The following is a 24,823-nucleotide window of genomic DNA, read 5'->3' as shown; positions in this document are numbered from 1 at the left end:
TTTTTCAGTACTGCCTCTATCCGAACACCAAGATGCGAGACAGATCAGTCGGTGTATCGATGTTTATGCCCGGCAAAGCCTGCACACGGTGGCTAAATGGGATAAAACGGTAACGGGTGGCCCTATTGATTGTCCTGTGCGGTACAAAGTTTAAATAAAGCTATTCTCAGACCTACAACCGTCTTTGACCGCCATAAAATGGAGGGGAATGTTAGCGAATGTTAGGGAATGTTATTATTTATTATTTATTCAGTCTAAGACTAGAGTGACATGTACAGTACAAATAGTCCTCACCATTCATATCGGTTCATGACGGTACGTCGCCAACCACACAGTTTACGGAGCATCGGCATATTGTTTGTCGTTTGGTCGTACAACCCAATGGGCAGGATAGGTCTTTTGGCCGAAAAGATTATTTGGTCGAAAAATTCGTTTGGCAGAAAGGTCATTTGGCCGAAAATGCCATTCGACCGAAATAATCTTTTGGTATAAAGGCAGAAAATATCATTTAGCCGAACATACGGACGAAATTGTCGTTTCCCCGAACGACACGACAAGACTTACGTAGTATATTCTCAAAAAAGTTGACCAGCGTTTTCTCAAACGAAGAGCTCCCTGCCGATTACATATCAAGCAGCATCAAGTCTGAAACTCTCATTCCATCCTGGCCCCGATGGGATTCCGCCCTCATTACTCAAGAAATACATCGTATCCCTACTTTCTCCACTTCGAAGCATTTTCCAGCTTTCTCTATCAACCGATTTTTTCCCATCATGCTGGAAAGAGACGCAAATGTTCCCAGTATGCAAAAAAGGCGGCAAGCGTGTCGTCAATAACTACCGAGGCATTACTTCACTGTTTCAAAACTATTTGAACTGGTTGTCATGGATCCGATGCTGTTCCATTGTAAGCAGTATCTGAGCGACGATCAACATGGGCACTTTGACGGTCGATCTACAGCGACAAATCTGCTGTGCCTAACTTCATATGTTACCGACAACTTATTAGAACGAAATCAAACGGATGTTTTTTACACCGATCTCTCTGCTGCTTTCGCTAAGTGACAATGAGATTGCAATCGCTAAGCTTGAGAGGATTGGAATCCAAGGCGATCTTCTATGCTTTTTCCGTTCCTATCTTACCGATCGGCAACTAACAGTTGCTTTAGAAGACTGCTATTCACCCAGGTTCAACGCCACTTTTGGCATTCCGCAGGGCAGTCACTTGGGACCGTTGATTTTCATATCGCATATGTCGTTGATAAGGCTTAAAATCGCGAAAACATTCTCCGATATATACATTGCTTGAAATTGTTATATTGCTTTCTAGTGCGCCCCACTTTTGAGTACTGATGAGCCGTTTCCGAAGGAATCCGTCCAGCGTCGTTTCCTACGATTCGCTCTTCGGAGGCTGCCCTGGAGACACCCTTTTCGGTTACCAAGGTACGAGAGCATCTGTCGCCTGATCAACCTCGACACTTTGCGAGTTAGAAGGGTCATCACCAGAGCATTGACCATCGCTGATGTCCGACAAGGCTGGGTTGATTCACAGGTTCTTCTTGAGCTTATCAACCTGAACGCCCGTCCAAGAGCTCTACGTAGCAACGTCAGGCCAAGGCCAAGACACCATCGTACAAATTACGGTTGAGAAAGGAGCTTTAGGCGGTTCGCAAAGGATATTTAATCGAGCTTCCCCAGTGTTCGATTTCCATTTGTCCCGAGAGGTTCTCCGGCGTAAATTTTATTGTTTTTTTAATGATCAAGCTAATTAGCTACATTAATTTATGTTACCTTGACTTGACAATCTGTATGTTCTTTTTTACTATTGTATTTTTCCCCACCCATAACATCATTGGGGCTAAAACAAGCCTCTTGGTGTATAATAATAAATAAATAAATAAATAAATTAAACCACTTGATTGTAAATACAGATAGGTATTTCGACCTCAACAGTAAGGTCGTCTTCAGTGTCTCGTACTTGACTCGACTCGACTTAAATGGAATAGTACTAACTAGGGGTCGTACATATATAACGTAAGCACTTAAGTATGGGGAAGGGGGACCAGCTATTTTCTTACGCTCAATATGATTGAAACATATTTTGTATGAAAAAAATTTTCCAAGTGGAGGGGGGAGTCAAAAACTTATGGCAAGTGAAGACATTTCTTATCAAAATCACTTGTTTATAATCGAATGGGGGCAGCAGGGACTATGTCCAAGGGCTTGACGATCCCTCCCCAGGCCAACTGCGAGTTGTGGCGCCTGCCTAGGATGTGGTGGGGTTTGACAGTGGGCCCTGTTAAACCTCTATAAAAAGCTGCATGTATCCGCAAGTAGGCTCCGCCAAAGCGACCGTGTGCCGCTCAAAGCGCACAAGCCAAAGTCCTGGTGTTAGGTGAGACGCTAAACAGCCCTGACACGACGGCCCTCCGGCGAGACAGGAAGTTTGCGCAGGCCCAATAAGCCGCCTGGAAAACCAATCATTACGAACAATATAAGAGATAATGCGACTCGATATAATCGACAAAGACCTAGGCGATGAATAAAGGATCACGATTGGAAGCTTGGAACATGGAACTGCAAGTCGCTAGGTTTCGCAGGTGGCGACAGTATGATCTACGATGAATTACATCCCCGCAACTTCGAAGTCGTGGCGCTGCAGGAGATTTGCTGGACAGGACAGAAAGTGTGGAAAGGCAGGCATCGGGCGGCTACCTTCTACCAAAGCTGTGGCACCACCAACGAGCTGGGAACCGAGCTGGGTGGCAGCCAATCAACGCAATGATGTGCAAGCTGAGGATCAAAGGCCGTTTCTTCAACTATAGCATCATCAACGTGCACTGCCCACACGAAGGGAGACCCGACGACGAGAAAGAAGCGTTCTACGCACAGCTGGAGCAGACATATGATGGATACCCACTGCGGGATGTCAAAATCGTCATCGGTGACATGAACGCACAAGTAGGAAGGGAGGAAATGTATAGACCGGTCATCGGAACGAATAGTCTGCGGAATGGTAGTCCGAAGCACCTTCTTTCCCCGCAAGAATATCCACAAGGCCACATGGAGATCACCTAACCAAGAAACGGAAAACCACATCGACCACGTTCTAATCGACGGTAAATTCTTCTCCGACATCACGAACGTCCGCACTTACCGCAGTGCGAATATTGAATCCGACCACTATCTCGTTGCAGTATGCCTGCGCTCAAAACTCTCGACGGTGTACAACACACGTCGAAGTCGGACGTCGCGGCCTAACATTGGGCGGCTACAAGCCGGTAGACTAGCCCAAGAATACGCGCAGCAGCTGGAAGTGGCACACCCAACGGAAGAGCAGCTAGGCGCAGCGTCTCTAGAAGATGGCAGGAGAGATATTCGATCCGCCATTGGTAGCACCGCAACCGCTGCACTTGTCACGGTGCCCCCGGATTAGAGAAACGACTGGTATGACGGCGAATGTGAGCAGTTAGTAGAAGAGAAAAATGCAGCATGGGCGAGATTGCTGCAACACCGCACGAGGGCGAACGAGGCACGATATAAACAGGCGCGGAACAGACAAAACTCGATTTTCCGGAGGAAAAAGCTTCAGCAGGAATATCGAGACCGTGAAGAGACGGAGGAACTGTACCGCGCTAATAACACACGAAAGTTCTATGAGAAGTTGAACCGTTCACGTGAGGGCCACGTGCCACAGCCTGATATGTGTAAGGACATAAACGGGAACCTTCTTACGAACGAGCGTGAGGTGATCCAAAGGTGGTTGCAGCACTACGAAGAGCATCTGAATGGCGATGTGGCAGACGAAGATGGTGGTATGGTGATGGACCTGGGGGAACGCGCACAGGACATAATTCAACCGGCCCCGGATCTCCAGGAAATCCAGGAGGAGATTGGCTGATTGGCTGAAGAACAACAAAGCCCCTAGGGTTGACCAACTACCAGGAGAGCTATTTAAACACTGTGGTGAGGCACTGGCTAGAGCGCTGCACTGGGTCATTACCAAGATTTGAGAGGAGGAAGTTTTGCCGCAGGAGTGGATGGAAGGTGTCGTGTGTCCCATCTACAAAAAGGGCGATAAGCTGGATTGTAGCAACTACCGCGCAATCACATTGCTGAACGCCGCCTACAAGGTACTCTTCCAAATTTTATGCCGTCGACTAGCACCAATTGCAAGGGAGTTCGTGGGGCAGTACCAGGCGGGTTTTATGGGCGAACGCTCCACCACGGACCAGGTGTTCGCCATTCGCCAAGTACTGCAGAAATGCCGCGAATACAACGTGCCCACATACCATATATTCATCGACTTCAAAGCCGCATATGATACAATCGATCGGGACCAGCTATGGCAGCTAATGCACGAAAACGGATTTCCGGATAAACTGACACGGTTGATCAAAGCAACGATGGATCGGGTGATGTGCGTAGTTCGAGTTTCAGGGGCAGTCTCGAGTCCCTTCGAAACCCGCAAAGGGTTACGGCAAGGTGATGGTCTTTCGTGTCTGCTATTCAACATCGCTTTGGAAGGGGTAATACGAAGAGCAGGGATTAACACGAGTGGTACAATCTTCAATAAGACCGTCCAGCTATTTGGCTTCGCCGACGACATAGATATCATGGACTGAAAAGGGAAGCCAAGCAGATCGGACTAGTCATCAACACGTCGAAGACGAAGTACATGATAGGAAGAGGTTCAAGAGAAGACAATGTGAGCCACCCACCGCGAGTTGGCATCGGTGGTGACGAAATCGAGGTGGTAGAAGAATTTGTGTACTTGGGCTCACTGGTGACTTGGGACACTGGATTTTGCGGGAAGGATGTACTACCCCAAATGTACCCCCTGCCAAATGCAGTTTACCTCAGCTGCTTTTTTTTTATTCCTTTCTTTATTTGGTAGGCACTCTGTGTTACTTAACCGCTACTGTGCCGAGATCTACTGTTGCATTCTGCTGCCAGAATCCACACAGAATTTATTTTTAGATTTTTCCATTATCATTATTGTTGTCGTTGCTTGTCCATCTCATCGTGAGTCCATTGTGTCCGTTTGTCCATGTCGTCTATCCAATGATCGTTGCATTGTTCGGCTGCCATTTATCCGGGTAACGTTGGAGGAATGCCTCCGAGAAGAACAAGTTGTCAGTCGTCATCAGGCAGCCGTGACGGTAAGGCGTGCACCCCAGAACGCCACCGTATTGGCTGCGGATCCGGCGACTGACGAGGGCTTGGTGAAGGGGCTGGGAATCGTACCCATGACCATTCGCTTGTAAGGCGAACGTGTAGCCAACTACGCTACGGGACCCCCCCTCAGCTGCTTTATCTACAAATAATGCAAGAGCTATAGCAGCGACAATAGCTACAATACAACCAGCTTTAGCAGATGGCATACCCACTACCTTCAGCGGAGAATTCATTATCGACGATAGCAGAAGTAGTTCCAAGTGTATGGAGACAGGATTGGTTTGCTACGAACAACATGAGAACTTTCGAAGCTGTCAAATTGGCCACAGTTGGGTATTGCAGCCACAGTTCCGAAGGAAGCAATGAAGGATGAGAAGCGTTGAAATTATATCGTCTCTAGGATATTCCTGATACGCCCTGTTCGAAATTGGAGCCATCTTGATAGTAGATGAACTCAACTGGTGAACACGTTCCGATTCTTTCCTATCTTTCTATCATTGATTTATAAATATAAAAAATGGAAATTGAACCGTTTGCTGCTATTGCCGCGGGTATTGTGGGGTCCCATGTACCCGGTTTACGCTTTAGTTAGCAACGGTGGCTCTTCTTGACCTTATATTCCCTTAGTGGTTAGTACGTTAGTGCATTTATATAGGGCCGTCGCATTCACACAGCAGCGTGTGAACTGAATAGACTGGTCTTTTGTTTACTTTATCTTTGATTATTGCTGCTAACCATTTTCAGTTTTCACTGCTAGGAAGTGAGTGTGAAGAGGCACTGGTATCAATATCCAACAAATTTCAGTCACTGAGATTGAGAATTCGCACCACTGTTTTGCAGTACCTGTTACGAACAACTATTACATCCCATTCCCTACACTTCCTGAAGAAACCTTTCTGGCTTCAGAAGTGAATCCTTTTTGAAGTACTAGTCTTCGTAACAAAAAGAGCACCATTATGGAGCATGAGATCTGATCAAATTATTCGTAGTACTACTTGATCAACACCCCCAGCTGGGTGAGGAGTAGAGGATGACGCACACGCACACACATTATTTACAAATAATTTAACTTATCCTGTTTATATACTTGACATCAAGCTTTTAGGCTATTGAGATGGAAAGTAGGCTTTGAAATTTAAAAAACATAAATTAAAAATAAATCGCCACCCGCCAAAAGTGGAGTTTCTGGCGCCATTTTTAAGCGTGTAGAACATGATTGCATCAAATCAAAACTAAGTGTGATTTAATTGCAAATTGTGATTAATAAAGTACACTGGCCGCACAATTATGGGTCACACACTAATATGAGTCATTTCCATTTAGCCAACATGCAAATTAGAGTGACTTATTTTTGTTACAAAGTTGTTACAAAGTGACCCATATATGTGGGATCAGTGTAATCTGAGCGGAATACAAATCGAAGGCATCGCTTGTCAAAGTACGCATTTAACTATTTACAGTCGTAGTTCAGTCAATCAGTCTGCTTCAATTTGAATTTCTTAAAAATACCTGTACGGATTTTGATCCCTCTATTCGTAATCCGTCCACGGTGGACGGATTTTGGTTCACGAGGTATTGATTTAATTCATTATTTGCTCCTGTATCAACGATAAACGTTTCAGTTGCATTCGTTGGGTATTTCCTAGAGCCTTTACACATACTATGGTACTTAAGGGTACGGATTTCGATGTCCCACGGTATTCCGCCGTAATTCTAAATAATTTCCAGTGGAAATTCTAATGAATTTAAGAAAAAAGTTCCTGTGAAAAGTCCTCATAATTTTTAAATGGAAATTTCCTTGGGAGATCAGTACAGTTTTACGCTGAATGCGGACTGTATCATCAGTAAAATTTAAAAGATTTTTCTGGAGAAATTCAAAATATCCTTCTGTTAAAAACCAGAAAACCCTAAAAAATCAACGCAATTAATCGCGATGCCGATCCACGCCACCGCCGCTGGCTTAGGCTTTCGGTGTGAAGCCTAAAAAGCCGCCACCTTTTTTTCCAGGCATTGTATTGATAGTTGAAACAAAAATGAAAAATCTACGAAGACTCTTGGCATAGGTAGACTCCTCCTGAAGAGTCTACGTGGTTTATGGACAGCCCCTCATAGTCACCTTAAGCACACGTTAAAATAGATTCCACGCGAAGTGGTTTGCGGTTTGATTTTAGTGCAAGGTACGAATTGAATAGTCGGCTTTGACATTTATATGTGTTTTTCGTATTATAAATTTCCAACCCGAAAATTTTCTAGACCGAACCGGGAATCGAACCCAGCCATCCTCAGCATGGTCTTGCTTTGTAGTCGCGCATCTTACCGCCCGACTGAGGAAGGCCCCGTTTTCTTATTATATTTTATATTGTTATTTGCTTTAATAATGTTACAATGTTGCTCATTCGATAATCATTTTAGGTCTCGGTCAGTATGTTTCCCAAACGACATTTGATAGAACTACAAATATATTTTCCGGAACTCCTAGTATCACAGAGAACATAGAGCCTAGAAGACACTTTATCTGCTTTCTATACTATCTATATACATAAAAATGAATTTCTGTCTGTCTGAACCTTATAGACTCCGAAACTACTGAACCGATCGGCGTGAAAATTTGTATGCAGAGGTTTTTGGGGCCGGGGAAGGTTCTTAAGATGGTTCGAGACCCCTCCCTCCTTTGGAAAGGGGGGCTCCCATACAAATGAAACAGAAATTTCTACATAACTCGAGAACTAAGCAGAGAATAAATGAATTTTAGGCGAAACGAAGTTCGTCGGGTCTGCTAGTAATAAATAAAAATAACTAATTCTGACCCATTCTGATTAAACAAACACCCATTCCTGATGAGTTCCGTTCGGTAGTACCCTTTCGCCACTATTAGAGAACGCACGGAACAAATTTGCTAATTGAATGAATATAACCGTCCAATTAGGCGCTTCATTAGAGCAAACATTCAAATGCGCTCCGGTCGGCCTCCGCTTGGGTCTCTCGGCCCAAGAATGTGTGCATGTGTGCTGTTAGGGTTTTTAATTTGATTGCAGTGGATTACCCATCGACCGAGCGAGAGCTTGCGAGCCAGCACACATTGACCTTATCCCGCCACAGTTGACCACAAATTAATGAACTTTCCGCTCACTTCATACCGGATGCCTACGCCCTTTTGTTTCGAATCATCATGATGGATACTCGAATCGAAATTCCGCTGCTGGGTTTGCGCTGCCACTACACAAATTAAGCGCCAATCAGCTGGGTCGTGGTTTCGTCAGGATTAATTGCGAGTCCAACAATTAGTTGATGAATTTCCATTGAAAGGGTAAAAAATAAATTCTCACCAATTGATCGCTGTAACGGACGTATGTGTGTAACTAGATCAACTGACCTGGAATAATAATGAAACCTACCCCGAACGCTGCATCCGTAAATTCAATTACCGACGAGCTGATTATTCTAATTCGATTCCGGTGTCCAATTTAATCTTCATTTGCAGAATAAAAATCGACATACTCAATCAGGAGTACACGGTCTATTACATCGGAACCAATGCCGGCAGGATCTATAAGATCGTCCACTATTTGTCGAACGGGGAGTCGAAATCCAAGTTGCTCGATATCTTCGAAATAGCCCAGAACGAAGCCATCCAGGTGATGGAGATTAGTCAGACGCGGAAGTCACTGTACGTGGCAACCGATTATCGGGTGAAGCAAATCGATTTGGCCATGTGCAACCGACGGTACGACAGTTGCTATCGGTGCGTGAAGGATCCGTACTGCGGCTGGGATAAGGACTCCAGCACGTGTAAGCCGTACGAGCTTGGACTGCTTCAGGTAAGATGATGCATAGTTTTGTAATGATAACTTCAATGTTGGTTTCAGTTTACTGCAATTAGACAGTTAAATATCTTTATTTTCTTTTATTAGTGAAAATTTTGACATTCTCCAGTTCTTTACTAATATGAGCGCAAAAAACTTTCAAAAACACCTCGTGGAGAATTTTTTTATTTTTATCTCAGCCATTTCAATAAGTTTTATGGAAATTAAAATCTGAATGTTTTGAAGCACAATTGAAAACAAAATTCTAGAACTAAAGTACGTCATTGCCTTGAAAATGTAACTCATCCACTGTTATTTCCAATAGGATGTGGGCAACGAAACGTACGACATTTGTGACACCAGCGTACTGAAGAAGAAAATCATCGTTACTTACGGCCAAAGTGTCCACCTGGGCTGTTTCGTTAAAGTCCCGGAGATACTGAAGGACCAATCGGTCACCTGGTACCATCACTCGAAAGAAAAGGGACGCTACGAGATCAAATACAACCCCACCAAGTACATTGAAACCACCGAACGAGGATTGGTAGTGATTTCGGTCAACGAAGCCGACGGAGGGCGATACGATTGCCATCTCGGCGGGTCACTGCTCTGCAGTTACAACATCACGGTGGACGCTCACAGGTACGTAAAATTGTCGTTATGGTCCTTTTTTATGACACACTTCTGAGGTTAATTTCGTATAACTGTTCATGTCCGTTTCGTTTAGATGTACTCCACCGAATAAGAGCAATGACTATCAGAAAATATATTCCGACTGGTGCCACGAGTTCGAGAAGTACAAATCGGCCATGAAGACCTGGGAGAAGAAACAAGCAGTAAGTGTTAATCTGTGCGATTCCCCATACCTTGAGATTGTGGATGCGCGCAAAAAAGGCGAAAGACAAACTTTATTAGTTGTGCCATCCTGCTCCTGGAGCGGCATGTGTTTCGTCGATTTATTTTTACGATCACCTTTATCTTTCAAATATTCCCAAAATTGTCGCGAGAATGCTTATAAAATGAATTTAATAGCCGTATTTACCGTCGAATTGAAACCAATTTCGATGTCGTTGCCCACTCGCGCGCTCGCTAGGTTTCAGTCGCCAAAATATCTCAACCGTCGCGATTTTACGATCCTTCTGAAAAATAAGCAATAACAGCCATGTCATCGTTTCTCCCTCTCTTTCTTCCCATTTCGCCTCCAGCAATGTTCATCCAAGCAAAACTATAGCAATCAGCATCCTAACGATGTTTTCCAACGCAATCCCAACGTCTGATATCAAGGTGAGTACGGCAAAGTACAAAATTGAAAAATTATCATCACTGATTTCGCTGAATCAATCCCCATGACTTCGTTCTTTCCATAACTGGCCCCTTCATCTGTCCGAGGGTGTGTGATATTTTCATTGGTCCCGTTTTGTATGGTTTGTCAAAAATATCCAATGGTTTTAGTTTAAAGTTTTTAAAATTCCACTTCAATCAACGAGGAATTTAATTTGTTTTGACTCCTATTTGCTAAACTGTTTGGAACTCAACATTTAAAGTTAAATTAGATTCTCATGAATAAGAGAATGGAAGTAATTAATTCTTGTACATGTTATTTTGTCAGTTGTAAAGATTAAACAAAAACACTCCATTCGCTAATTGGAAAATCCAAGGTTTTTTATTAACATATTATAAATGAATGGAATCTTTTAAAAAAAAATCACCATTCTATTTTGCTTTGTTGTGCCAATACTTTCAATATTTTTTCACATTTTTTATTTCACATTACATACCCTCAATCACCCTGTAAATCAAAAAATCAACTAAAACATCTCAAACGAATCACGTTCATTGACTTTATTTCATTACATGTCTTCCCTTCGTTACCGCCCGCAGGACCAAACTTTGTCACTTCAACATCGAATAGCTTGTCCACTACCTTTGGTAGGGTACTACAATCAACTAAATGAACTGTGATACCCTTAATGATCCAACAATAAGAAAATGAAAGAAAAGCAAACAAAAAAAAAGTGTAATGAAACGCTGTATAGTGTGAGAGGAAGTGAAAAGCAAACAAATCGAAACCAATGTAACCCGCCACCATTTGCCACGAGTGTTGTGACGTCCGGGACTGGGGCCAGCTCCCGGACAGTTCGTGCAAACCGGTCGGTGGACTACCTTTCGAGTGGATCATTTTTTTTATTTAATTATTTAAAACGGAAAACAAAGTAAAACAAACTACAGCAGCAGACTTGAAAAAAAAAAACAGAAAAAAAAACTTACATAATTAGCCAATTCCAACGAGCTTGCGAGAGATCATCAATACCCACGAAGTAACAATTGTAGAGGTTGTCATTTTCCCAAATTCCTCATCCCCGTTCCTGTCGTTGAAGGAGGTCCAGACGAGTATTAGTAGAGCATCGCGTAGTTTAACAAGGTAAGTGGTTTAATAAAAAAACAGATTAATCCACCTAGCATTGCCAATGCCTTTCTCGTGCATCGCAAAATATATTGAAAAAAATCAAATAAGAAAGGTCAAAAAAGCACTTAAGGGTCCTAGATAGTATGTTTTGGTTTTCCATCATTTTGCATGTTTTTGCATTAATGATTATGTAGGTATTGCTACCTTGATTGCTACCATTCTTGAAAAAAAATACTTGTAACAAGTTGCATTCGACGGCGAATCCTTTTCTGTTTCATATTGAAAATTGGCCAGAGTTTTGGCCAAAATTCATTTTTTAGACAAAAAATGAGTGGAAAAGTCTATTTTTTTTTAAACACTTATCTTTTGCCATATTTTGCAACGACGAGAAATCCTGTCCCACTGCTATTGAAAATTGATCAAGTTGGAATATTTTTTTTCCTTCCTCGTAAACTTAAAGGCTAAATAGTTGCATCAAAACTAGCTTTTTATAGAAGGCCCGGAAAACCATAGTGTTATATACCAATCGACTCAGCTCGACGAGTTCGGGTGTTATCTGTGCGTGTGCGTACTAAAAGTGCGAAAAGTCTAGCTCATTTTTTTTGTACTTGCTCTCAACCGATTTTCTTGCAACAAATTGCATTCGACGGATAATCCTGTCTCAATATTTCCTATTGAAAATTGGCCAGATCGTACTATGGGCTTAGAAGTTTTTTCCGAAGTACTTTTTGCCTTTCTCGTATACAAAGTATTTGTAAAGGCTACATATTCGTTCTTCCAAAACCAAACTTTTTATAGGAGGCCCTTAGCGCTATGTACTGATCGGCTCCTGGACGAATTGAAGTGATGTCTATGTGTGTATATGTGTGTGTGTGTATTGAAGTGAAGAGCAGTTGTATGGAAAAATTAAAACTTCACCGAATCATGTGAAATCAAGGTTTGTCTGACCCATTTTGGAACCCCAATCAACTATACAAAAGATTATCTGGATTGGTTGCATTTCCGCTTTCTGCATTGTGATTGACATTTATATGAAAATTAGTATGGGTATATGTACAGTGACCGGCATAATAAAAAGCCCACTCGCCGTTTTTCATACAAAATGGTCAACTTTGGAGATCTAGATCTCGATTGCGTGTGAACCAATTTTGCTGAAAATTTGACCAGAGCTCAGATATAACTTGAATTTTACCACACCTAAGTTTCGACCATATTGATTCATAGGGTAAAAAATTATTGCGGTAATACCAAAATGAATTTTTTGGCAAAAATTTATTTTTTAAATATCTTGAATTCTATAGGTTGTAAACTGCTTACTTATTCAACAAAAACGCGTATTTTGGCAGTACAAAAAAGTTTGCGGAATATACTTGTACACTAAGAGTTGTAGTTTTCAAGATATTATAAAATCAATTTTTTGCCAAAAAAATCGTTTTGGTGTTACCCCGTTAATTTTTTACCCTATGAATCAATATGATCGAAACTCAGGTGTGGTAAAATTCAAGTTATATCTGAGCTCTGGTCAAATTTTCAGCAAAATTGCTTCACACGCAATCGAGATATAGATCTCCAAAGTTGACCATTTTGTATGAAAAACGGCAAGTGGGCTTTTTATTATGCAGGTCACTGTACTTTCTTGCATTTTTGCTCCAATCGGCTTCAATTTACCAGATCAAGAATTTTAAAATTGCACTCAGTTAAACTATTGGTCCACGTATTCGGCAGTGCTGGCCGATTTTTTTGCATATGGTTTGAGTAATCAAACTTCGAAGTGTTATAACTTTTTTGCGGACGTTCCAGCAACGTACCTTCTTCAGCAAAGTTTTTCGGCATTCTTTGAGTTGTACTTTATCGCAATGTGTCACTTGGTTTACCATGAACTGAAACCTCTAGAATTACAAATGCAAAAAAAACCTTTTCACATACTAATACCCATACGAACTTCGTGGCCGAGATTTTTGTCAAAATTGCTGATAATCAGCAAATGATTTGCCGAGAACCAGCTAACAAACGCTATTTTTGTCGGAATATCAGTTGATTATTTTGCTGTTTTGCTGTTTTGCTATTTTTGCTGTTTTGCTATTTTGCATTATTGCCGAGCTGCAGAAATAAAAACTGAGTGTGCAGGCTTCCTCGATCCTCTCAAAATTACGTACCATTATATCAATGCCGTCTCCAAGACCAAATAACTGGACGAACTTTGTGAAAATATTATCACTCGTGTCAATCCCTGCCCTTCATATCACTCCATCCAAATCGATGTTGAATAGCAGACACGAAAGACCATCACCTTGCCGTAACCCTCTGCTCGTTTCGAAGTGATTCGAGAATGCCCCTGAAACTTGAACTACGCACATCACCCGATCCATCGTCCCCTTGATCAACCGCATCAGTTTTTCCGGAAATCCGTTTCCGTGCATTAGCTGCTAGCTGATCCAGATTGATTGTATCATATGCGACTTTGAAGCCGATAAACAAATGATGTGTGGGCACGTTGTATTCGTGGCATTTCTGCAATGCCTGACGTACGGCGAACACCTGATTTGTGGTAGAACGTTCACCCATAAATCCCGCCTGGTACTGCCCTACGAACTCTCTTGCAATTGGTGTTAGTCGGCGGCATAAAATTTGGGAGAGTACCTTGTAGGCGGCGTTCAGCAATGTGATTGCGCGGTAGTTGCAACAATCCAGCTTATCGCCCTTTTTGTAGATGAGACAAACGACACCTTCCATCCACTCCTGCGGCAGAACCTCATCCTCCCAAACCTTGGTAGTCACCCAGTGCAGCGCTCTATCCAGTGCCTCACCACCGTGTTTAAACAGCTCTCCTGGTAGTTGGTCAACTCCAGGGGCTTTCTTGTTTTTCAGTCGGCCGATCTCCTCATGGATTTCCTGGACATTCGGAGCAGGAAGTCGCATGTCCTGCGCGCGTGCTCCCAGGTTCATTATCATACCGCCACCGTTGCCTGTCATATCGCCATTCAGGTGCTCTTCGTAGTGCTGCCGCCACCTTTGGATCACCTCACGCTCGTTTGGCACGTGGCCTTTACGTGAACGGTTCAACTTCTTATAGAACTTTCGTGCGTTATTAGCGCGGTACAGTTCCTCCGTCTCTTCACGGTCTCGATCTTCCTGCTGGCGCTTTTTCCTCCGGAAAATCGAGTTTTGTCTGTTCCGCGCCCATTTGTATCAAGCCTCATTGGCCCTCGTGCGGTGTTGCAGCAATCTCGCCCATGATGCATTCTTCTCCTCAACTAACTGCTCACATTCGCCGTCATACCAGTCGTTTGTCGGATCCGGGGGCACCGTGCCAAGTGCAGCGGTTGCGGTGCTTCCAATGGCGGATCGAATATCTCTCCAGCCATCTTTAAGAGACGCCGCACCTAGCTGCTCTTCCGCTGGGAGTGCCACTTCCAGCTGGTGCGCGTATTCTTGGGCTGGTCTACCATCTTGTAGCCGCCCAATGTTTAGCCGCGTTGGACGACTCCGACGCGTGTTGTACACCGTCGAGAGTTGCGAGCGCAGACATACTGCAACAAGGTAGTGGTTGGATTGAATATTCGCACTGCGGTAAGTGCGGACGTCCGTGATGTCGGAGAAGAATTTGCCGTCGATTGGAACGTGGTCGATTTGGTTCTTCGTTACTTAATTAGGCGATTTCCAGGTGAGGCCTTGTGGATATTCTTGCGGGAGAAGAAAGTGCTTCGGACTACCATTCCGCGGGAGGCTGCAAAGTTTATGCATTGTTGGCCGTTGTCGTTCGATACTGTATGCAGACTATCCGGTCCGATGACCGGTCTAAACATTTCCTCCCTGAGCGTTTATGTCGCCGATGACAATTTTGACGTCCCGCAGTGGGCATCCATCGTATGTCTTCTCCAGCTGTGCATAGAACGCTTTTTTCTCGTCGTTGGGTCTCCCTTCGTGTGGGCAGTGCATGTTAATGATGCTATAGTTGAAGAAACGGCCTTTTATCCTCAGCTTGCACATTAGACTGATTCAAATTTTGACTTTTTCGCTCCCCTGTGCTTAAAGGATTACATTTGCTATTTTAAGAATCATCCTAAATTTTTAGCTAATTTGGTTGTAATTTGAGTGAGCACGCGCAATATGAAGTTTGTATGAAAATCGATATAAAAACAGTAACTTTTGGGCAAACCGTTCCACAACGCTTCCCATTAAGCTTCAAAAACGTATGAATACATCGGCTACTTAGCAAATTTAGCTAGGAAGCAGTTCAACTTTGTTGCGAAACGATTCGTTGTTTACAAGAAAAGTTATTAAGGAAACACTGAATCGTGGGAAATTCAATTTAACACGTAAAAGAATAACATCAATATCAATAATGAGCATTTTTGTTTTCTATATAACTTTACTTACAAAAGTCAAATCGCTTCGCAACAACAACTGTATTTCAGCTTAGGAAGTGTTCTATGAAGTCGACGCGTTTATTATATTCAAATAGTTCATGGGCCACCTCACGGAACGATATTTTACATCAATAGCGATTTTCATAGTAATTTTCCTACAAACTTCAAATGACGTGTGCACAATCAAATTACATCCGAATTAGCTAAAAATTTAGGATGTTTATTTAAATAGCAAATGCAATCGTTTAAGCATCGGGGTGCAAAAAAGTCAAAATTTGAATCACTCTATTGCACATCCTTGCGATGCCACCCAATAACGCGTTGGCGAATCGTGCCCAGCACTATGAATCCGGTCCCCTGATCGTTGGTGGTGCCACAGCTTTGGTAGAAGGTAGCCGCTCGATGCCCGCTTTTCCACACTTTCCTCTCTTGTCCTTTCTAGCAGATTTCCTGCAGCGCAACGACGTCGAAGTTGCGGGGATGTAATTCATCGTAGATTATCCTGTCGCTCGCAACCTGCGAAGCCTAGCGACTTGCAGTTCCATGTTCCAAGCTTCCAATCATGATCCTTTATTCGTCGCCTAGGTCGTTGCCGATTGTATCGAGTCGTATTATCTTCTATGTCGTTTGTAATAGTTGTTTTTAAAGGCGGCTTATTGAGCCTGCGCAAATCTCCTGCCTCGTCGGAGGGCCGTCGTGTCAGGTCTGTTTACCGTCCCGTAATGATAGCGTAGGCCTCTATTTAATTAACCTATTGATTGTTCTCTCCAATCATAACGAGCCACCGCAAATTAACCAACATTCATATTCGGGTAGCTCGGATGATGGAATTTAAGAATTGTTGATAGGACTAATTGGACATAAATCAGTGTCAGCGATTCTTAGTCGACTTTTAGAAATAAATTAGAGTTTGAGCTAGAAAATGGTGATTTCTGTTTTAACCAGAGAAGTTTAAAACATCTTGTCACCCAGTTAGTTTCCGGCTTAACCGATTTCTCTCTACCACTAGCTTCTCATATGCTACCGTAAATAGGCTTTGAGCTAATCTGTCCGAAGATATAATTTTCACCGTCGGGTCACAATGGGTTATCGCTCAACAACATCCTTCAAAAGGGTCTCTCATTAAGTAATATCCTGATTTTATGGTGTATTTTGGGGTGATAAATTAGGAAATGTGACAAAATCGGGAAATCTCTAAATTTCAATTTTTTCATTTGTTTCACACATATGAATTAGTTTATGCCTTGGTTAATGCCCGTAATTTCTTGTCGAAAAGGCTTACAAAATTCTCGACAGGTATGTACTCAGAAATGATTCATGATAAAACATAGGCGGTGAAAGTTATTTCATGAAAATCATTGTTGATGATTAGGTAACATCGGGTCGAAAACGTGATACAATCTGGGGTAGACAAAATCAGGGAGTGACAAAATCGGGTAAATACTGTATTTAGTTCTCTGGCCCCCAAGATCATTCAATCTATTCTACTGGCATTGAAAGTACTTGTATCAGTAACCCATTCTAACCCCGGGCGATAATATCGTTAAACGAATTCACCAATAATGAAAAAATGAGCATCTGTATTTTTACGGCAGTGATCCCCAAAGTGCGGCCCGCAAGTCGCATGCGGCCCTCCAAGCCTTTTCCTGCGGCCCGCGAAGGATTTCAGGGAATACACTATATGAGGTCCATTGTTCAGCATTACATGACAAGATAAGTTTTTTTTCGTTGCATTTGGGGATTCTAAGTTGTTGCAGCACCAAATAGAAAGCATGAATCGTGATATCATCATGATTAATGAAATTCATCACTACATAAATATTAAGTAAGCCAAACATACATCGATGTTATTGTTCCGGGCTATAGAAATAGCAGATGTCTGTTTTTGTCCGCAGACTTAAAAGAGCTTAATGTTGAACTTCATGTAAGAATAGTGTTTCCATACACTGCTTCGTAATAAGGATGCTTTTATACCTAAAACAGCTAAATTCAACTGAAAGATTGCTTCCAGAAAACATGATGACTATCAACTATCATGTCAACGTACTTCCAGCTACGGAAATATTGTACTGCGGCCCGCTTCAACAGTTAAAAATTGCAATGCAGCCCTCAATAGTAAGCATGTTGGGGACCACTGGATTAGGGAGTCACTATTTATAGGCTACTCTTAGTACGGAAAGACAAATTGAATAACATTATAATTACTGGGTACGTGTGCACAAACATTCAAATTTAAAATCTAATTGGACTGATAATGCGCCAACTGCTACGCATATTATGTTAGCAGTTGGCCCGAGAACAGCAAACAAAAGTGACACAAAATAAAAGTCGCACACACGATACGTGATGAGCGCAGTTCATGATCAAACACAATTCTTTACCTATACCAAGATTGTTTAGTTTTCTAAAATATGATGGAAGTGATAAAGATGCGTTTAGTTAGTGCGTTTATATTACATTATAAATTATAAATTGCATTATAAATTAACATTTTAATTTACTACAATGAAATGTTTGAACTTCAACATCAAGATAATCTTTATCAAGAGGAAAGATTATAGTCTGAATAGACTCTCAAAATAGTATTAGATCCATTCTCGATGCCTTAAAAGTACTGTACATTTCGTTCAGCTTTTGAAACCATACACAGATAGAAAAATCCACTGAAATTTAGGCTAAAAATCATGCACATAAATGGAACGTCAATATTAGCGTAATTCCAGAACGGATATAGCCTAAATGTATACAATATTCGATGTGAATCGACTATATTGTATGCAAGCTGTAAGTAATCTTGTTAGAAAGAGGGCCATTTCAGCGAAGAATAGTGTAATTTTCCGCATGGCAAGTTTTACGCGCTGTTTACTTTTCATTATTTTTTTCTGTGTATGGTATTCGAATTTTTCACTATTTTTGTTTATATTTTTATTCATATTTTTTTACAATTTAACTTGATTTTTTTTAAATATTTTGCAATGTAATTGCCATAGCATCATTCCATCAACAAATATGTATAAGATAAAATGATTAGCCGATTTGAAACATATCCAAGCTTTGACTGCCCTACAATGAATTTTAAAAGTCTATAGAGGAAGAATTATTCGAATTTTTTTGGAAGTCTGTATAACAATCACAAAGTTATGCCCGACACAATGTACCGTATATACATTATTCATAGCTAAGCCATTAATAACTTTTTATTCATGCTGTTTTAACCTCCGTAATAACTTTACTCGATATATTTTATAATGAACGAGGAAGGCATCATCACCGCTAGGTGGATTAATCTGGGTTTTTTTTATCGTGTCTCTTGAGTCGGTTCGACATGGAGTAATTTTTGTATTTCCTTTATTTTTTTTCCACAGAACTCTGGAAACATCCCATCATCCCAAAACTGTACATAGGCACTCTGAACTCGACTACAGAACAACTTGCACCGCTAGTATAGTAAACCGCCGAAAACTCATTTCGTTGTTGCAATTTAATAGGAAGAGATGAAGGAATGGATGAATGCAGTTAGTTTATGATTTAACTATTTAATTTTGTACTAACCGGAGGTAAACCACGAATGACGAGAACGAACCCTAGGTAAGAAGGTAGATAACAAACTAGCATTTTATCAACATTCACAAACAGGAAAAGCAATTCAATGCCACGGAAACGAAACTCGACGAAAGACCAACGGTTTTCCGTGAGCATGCAAAACAAAAATGTAACACTTAAGACAAATCAACCCGCGATAGCCGAAAGCCACATCCTATAAAGTAGTATCAAATCTCCCCCATATATAGCCCTCAAGTTCTCATTTCCCACTAACCGAGCAGTTTACAAATCGAAACTCATAACACGCTTCAGACTTCCTCCCTCCCATCGCGCGCTGGCGGTCACCAACCGCGCTACCGATGCAATATATTCTCTCTTCAACTTCAACACACGCTATTGATTATTCAGGACATTAGCAGCCATCAAGAGAACGAACTAAAGCAAAAAATAAAAACGGACAGCAAAACCGCATGAAATATTCGGAACGAAATAGAAAAAGGAAATCAATTTTGAATGGTGTTTTGGTTGACCGATGCAATACCCGCAGACATATCACCGAAACCGGAAGTAGCAAATTGAAACCGACAAGCAAAACAAAACGACAGAAACGGAAACATAAAGGTAGGTGAACGAGTTAGGAGTAGAGCACATCAGATCTGAGGATGGTTCGTTGTTATTTAGGAATGGACGGTACATGTAGGCAAACAGATGAAATTTCACCTTGAAGCTGAAGAGAGTAGATGAATCATAAAAAATGAAGAAGAAAAAAAAACGTAGCATTGTACATAAAGAAAAGTATTACATTTAGCTCTAAGTTTTTATTAGACGGTTAAGACTGAAGAAAATGAACAGAAGAAAACATGTTTAATTTGATTTCTTATAAATTGCTTTTTTGTACGTGAATCTATAATGACAATAATTGTCACCAAATAAAAAATTAAAGACAAAATGTTGATATTTCGTTTTTTTTATGAGAAATTCCGCCAGAATCCGAACATGATATTCTTTTGTACAAATACGTTAAAGGTAAGTTCGTAACACCAGCTGCTCCTATTGTCCTGGTACTGTTGCTATTGAAATTTGGCCTCCACTTTGTACACGTAATCGTTATGATATAAGGGAACTGTTCAGTTCTCTATTTCACTGAACATTTATTCACCTCATCGCAAAACAAAGATGCGGCACCAATCGCCTTGCTTCTTATTGCTCATACGTGCTCACTACTGAAAAAATCATAAAAACAAGAAACAAATCAAATTCTTTTTCATTGCTTAGTTTTTGATGGGATACGAAGACAAAATCTGTAAGTAAGCGCTGGATTGAAGTCCGGCAGGATATCACAGCAAAGGCACCATTCCTCGGGTCTCGTATCGGTAGGAATCTGATCTAGGCCCAAGTCAAAGTGAAAGCGTGAAGGTGAAACGGTTCAGGATGGAGATCAGGGGCTGAACAACCGTCCTACATTGGCTTGATTTCTCATCTATATGAGGCAGTTATGCTTTTATTAGCAAGCTGATTACGTAAGCCATAGAAGACCCTATGCGTCAATATACATCCCCTTCACATCCTTTTACCTCCGTCTCTACCCATAACCATGTACTTCGTCTTGGCAGAAATAATGGTTAAAGTTCTCACAGTCCCTTCTCCAGTGGGGCAAAAGTCTATAGACGAATTTCGCGCCAACCCTTCTATGGGGCTAGCACCATCTCAGAATCGAATGAAACTTGGTGGGCATAAAGATATGGTATTTCTAAGCCACTCTGCATACTTAGTTTTTGTCAAGAGTAACATTTGATGAGGGCCTAATTTTTTTTTCATGGATTTTTTATAAATCGATGTAACTCTAAAATGACAAGACCTACAAAAAAGTGTTGTATGGTGGACTGTCGTGAAATTCCCAGAAGTGTTTTGGAAAAATATCCAAAAAATAAAATACCGATTTCTACACTAAAAAAAATAGTTTTAAAAATTAAAATCGATATTACAAAAAAACCTCATCTCAGAAATCGATGAAATTTTTTCTGCAGATAGGTATTTTAATTGTCTAACTTTTCTGGGAATAATGTTCCTGTGACATATTTAAGGGAAAAAAGTTTTTCTACCAAAAACTTTTTTCACGTCCATATTGAGTGAAAATTTATCAGCGTGTTTTATGCCTACAGCGCCAATAATAGGTTCAGCAGCCTATCATCAACCAACGAAACATTTTGGACGTATAAAAATTTGTATGGGAAGCAATTTAGCATAATCTAACACAATTGTGGACCAACATTTGAAAAGGGTTTATGTTTTATTTGACTTTTTGTATCGAAGTAACTTAAAAACAATTACAAAAAAATAATTACTTTGCAAACGGGCAATGTCGAAAGCTGAAACGAAACTGAAGTGATATTTAATTGTTATAGTGGAAAAGAAGATGTTGTTTTTCAGCAAAGGCTAACCACTGAACGGTGTAATTTAGAAACCGTTATAAAGCCTGTAGATGATTTTGTATCGTATTTTATTGAAAAAATTGATAAACTTATAACTTATGACATTATTTGCAAACAACAATACACTTGTACTGTTAGATTTTTCTGAAAATTATCCATTCATTATCCAAAATGCTGCTCAAGGTTGAAATAATTCCCGGGCAACAATACATCCATTCGAAGTTTACTTTAAAAGAAACGGTAAATTAGAAAACGTTGGCTTTATTAATCAGAAGTAATGACTAACGCTCTGTGATCGATTCCAATGAGGTCGCAAAACTATGTTAAGTCTTCGAGTAGATACAGAGATGAAGAAACAGTTGTTGGTGCTGGTAGATTACACTTTAAAAATAAGCATAATATATTATGCGGTATTTCGAAAAATTTTGTTTTAGAGCATTCGAAACGAAATTTTGCGGAATTTGAGTATGGGGAAATCTGATTTTCTGATTACAAATTACAAAAATTTCGAAAGAAAAATCATACTTTTAGCGAAATTAAACGGAATTTCGCGGAAATGAGTTTTTAATAATTCCAATTTTTATTTCATAAAAAATTCAGCTGCGCCGTTGAATAAAACCTTTCCAACTCTATTCAAAATTTTATACATATAAATTCCTTCACTAAGTCTTACTATGTAATACAATTACAAAATTACTTTCATGCTATAACTTCAGTAGACCCTCAAGACCCTCAACTTCAGTAGTCAGGTCTGTTACAGATTTCTTTACATTTCATTTGCAACGTATTAAATATCCAGGCTTCATAGATTCATCATGGAATGCGGAACGTTTTCCGGGACGCTAGGCAATGCGAGGCAAGTAGGTTGAAACCCAGACTGTCCCGCATAATCCGGAACGTTTGGCCGTGATGGATAGAATAAATGCATCCAACGGCTATTAATGTTCAGGTTCGCCTCCCAACCAGCACACCACAGAATTTTTCTAATCGTTCTCGTATGATAATGGATGAAAAATGCCTCCAACCATAAACAACGTAGAAGAATTGCGCGCTTAATATTTCCAACAGACCTCAGTAAAAATTTAGAAATAGTCGAGTTTTGCACTGCAATCAATAGCTTTAATACTGCTTAAATCTTTTGGAAAGACCATATTGGAATTTTTTACAGATTCAATAAATCTTCATGAATGTGGTTGAAAATTTTCCTAGAGACTTTATTTAAGATGTGAATTGAAATGGAGGGTGACACTTTGAATCTGTAACACTTTCCAAAATGTTGAACAGTTCTAATCAATATGAAATCTGTTGAGTGCAGTTTCAATTTTTACTGATGTCTGTTGAAAATGTTAAGCTATGAATATTTTTACGTTGTTTATGGTGAAGGACATGCTTTTGAAAATGGTGAACAGGTCCAAAACTGATCTGTTACCTCTGTCCTTTTGTAAAATTCAGCTAGATTCTTCCTATGGCATTTGGGTAACAATATTGGACTCCAAAATAAAATAAACAAAATTATTTTTTTCCCGCGGATTTCTTTATTCTTTTTTTTTTTGCATTATGTGTACAATTAAAAAAAAACTGTTCAATAAAAATTCCGCGGAAAAAAATTAAACTTCGTTTCGTAAAACTTCGAATCGAATGGACCTGGTTTCGTTTCGTAGCCTCGGAAGTAAATCTGAATTTCGTTTTGTTTTGACAGGAAAAAATGTGTTATCGCATACCCTTATTTAAAAATATGTTAAAAAATTAGATTTTTTTTTTATTTTCCTGGGTTCATTTTATTGAAAGTATTGATTATAAGAAACATTTACAACATCTTTGAATGACCTCTGTTTTGTAGTTCTTCACGAACTTCGTTTCTGGCCTGCATGGGCATTTCGTTCCAGATTTTGAGAATTACCATCTTGAACTGGTCCTAGTTGCTGACCTTGTATTCGTTCAGCTTCGCCATTATAAAGAACCAAACAAGAAAGTTACGAGGGTCCAACTCCGGAAAGCTGGGAGGCCGCAAAGATTTGTCCAGAAAATCGGTAAATTGTCCCCATATTTGGTCTAAGTCGCATTGTTCGAGTGTAAAAGGGCATCGTCCTATTGAAACACGTAATGCTCATCTCCGTAGTGGTACCGGGCCAATGGGGGGCAACAATCGTTCTCAAAACCTTAGTTTTGTAGTACGTCACGATGATTTTGACCTTCAAAAATGGGTAATTACGATGTCCCGATACTCTTTCAACAAACAACAAGTGACAAATGTGTCAGCCAAAGCTGACACCAATATTAATACAGAATATGTACATGGAGCATACATACACAATGATCAAACATTTAGCCAAACAAATCTGCACGTTGTTTCCACATGAAAAATCACATAGATTTTTTACACCTAAAATTCACGTAGCTTTTAACTTATTTTTCGGTGGAATTCTCATTCTACGTGAACTTACCTTATTGATATTTTACTCTTCCGAAAATCTCAGTATAATCTCTTTCTTCCTCATCAAAAATTGGTGGCCCTGATAAGATCCGTTTGTTTAAGTGGGTGCCACCGAAACAGCCCATTTTCGCAATTAACTCTTTCTTTCCATAAAATGTTGGTCCTGAGAAGAACCAATTTTCTTTTCCCAATGCTCCTTCCCAATAACTAACTGCATCCAAACGCTTGTCGGTACCTTGCGTTGAAACTGTCCGACCGCCACTCGATAATTTTTCGCTAAGCCTCCACCATTTGGAATAAATTTTCAGCATTGCCACTGCTACCCACGCCTTCGCGCTGCTGTGTCCGCTCCGCTGCATCATATTTTGACGAACCGTTCTTTGCGGAATCTCGATCAAAATAGCTCTCGCGCGCCGGTAAGCAGCTTTCTTGTTTTCAATGAATTGAGCCCGTTAGCCCCGCCCCTTTGTGATCTGATATGGGTGTAAATATAATGTGCACTCATAACGATTGATGAAGGGGCGGAGCTAATGGAATTACATCATTAGATATAAGAAAGCTGCTTTCCGGCGTGCGCGAACCATTTTGAACGGGTTTCCGCAGACAACGGATCGTTCGGAGAATGTTATTTTACACTGTCGTGCAAGCGGGAGAAAA

General features: G+C 40.7%; 1 protein-coding gene across 2 annotated transcripts in view; it reads left to right on the top strand.

Moving 5' to 3' along the window:
• LOC134210897 (semaphorin-2A) overlaps positions 1-20,249 on the top strand; it is a 367,095-nt gene extending 346,846 nt beyond the window's left edge. For both annotated transcript variants that reach the window (XM_062687324.1, XM_062687323.1), the window contains exons 11-16: positions 8,659-8,995; positions 9,306-9,622; positions 9,708-9,816; positions 10,186-10,264; positions 10,862-11,402; positions 19,123-20,249. In XM_062687324.1, the coding sequence (XP_062543308.1) occupies positions 8,659-8,995; positions 9,306-9,622; positions 9,708-9,816; positions 10,186-10,257 (835 nt within the window). In that variant the 3' untranslated portion in view covers positions 10,258-10,264; positions 10,862-11,402; positions 19,123-20,249. The remainder of the gene's footprint in view (positions 1-8,658; positions 8,996-9,305; positions 9,623-9,707; positions 9,817-10,185; positions 10,265-10,861; positions 11,403-19,122) is intronic.
• Positions 20,250-24,823: the final 4,574 nt, after the last annotated feature.

Source organism: Armigeres subalbatus, chromosome 2 (assembly GCF_024139115.2).
Source record: "Armigeres subalbatus isolate Guangzhou_Male chromosome 2, GZ_Asu_2, whole genome shotgun sequence".
NCBI classification, from domain to species: Eukaryota; Metazoa; Arthropoda; class Insecta; order Diptera; family Culicidae; genus Armigeres; species Armigeres subalbatus.
This window is presented reverse-complemented; position numbering and strand designations above follow the sequence as displayed.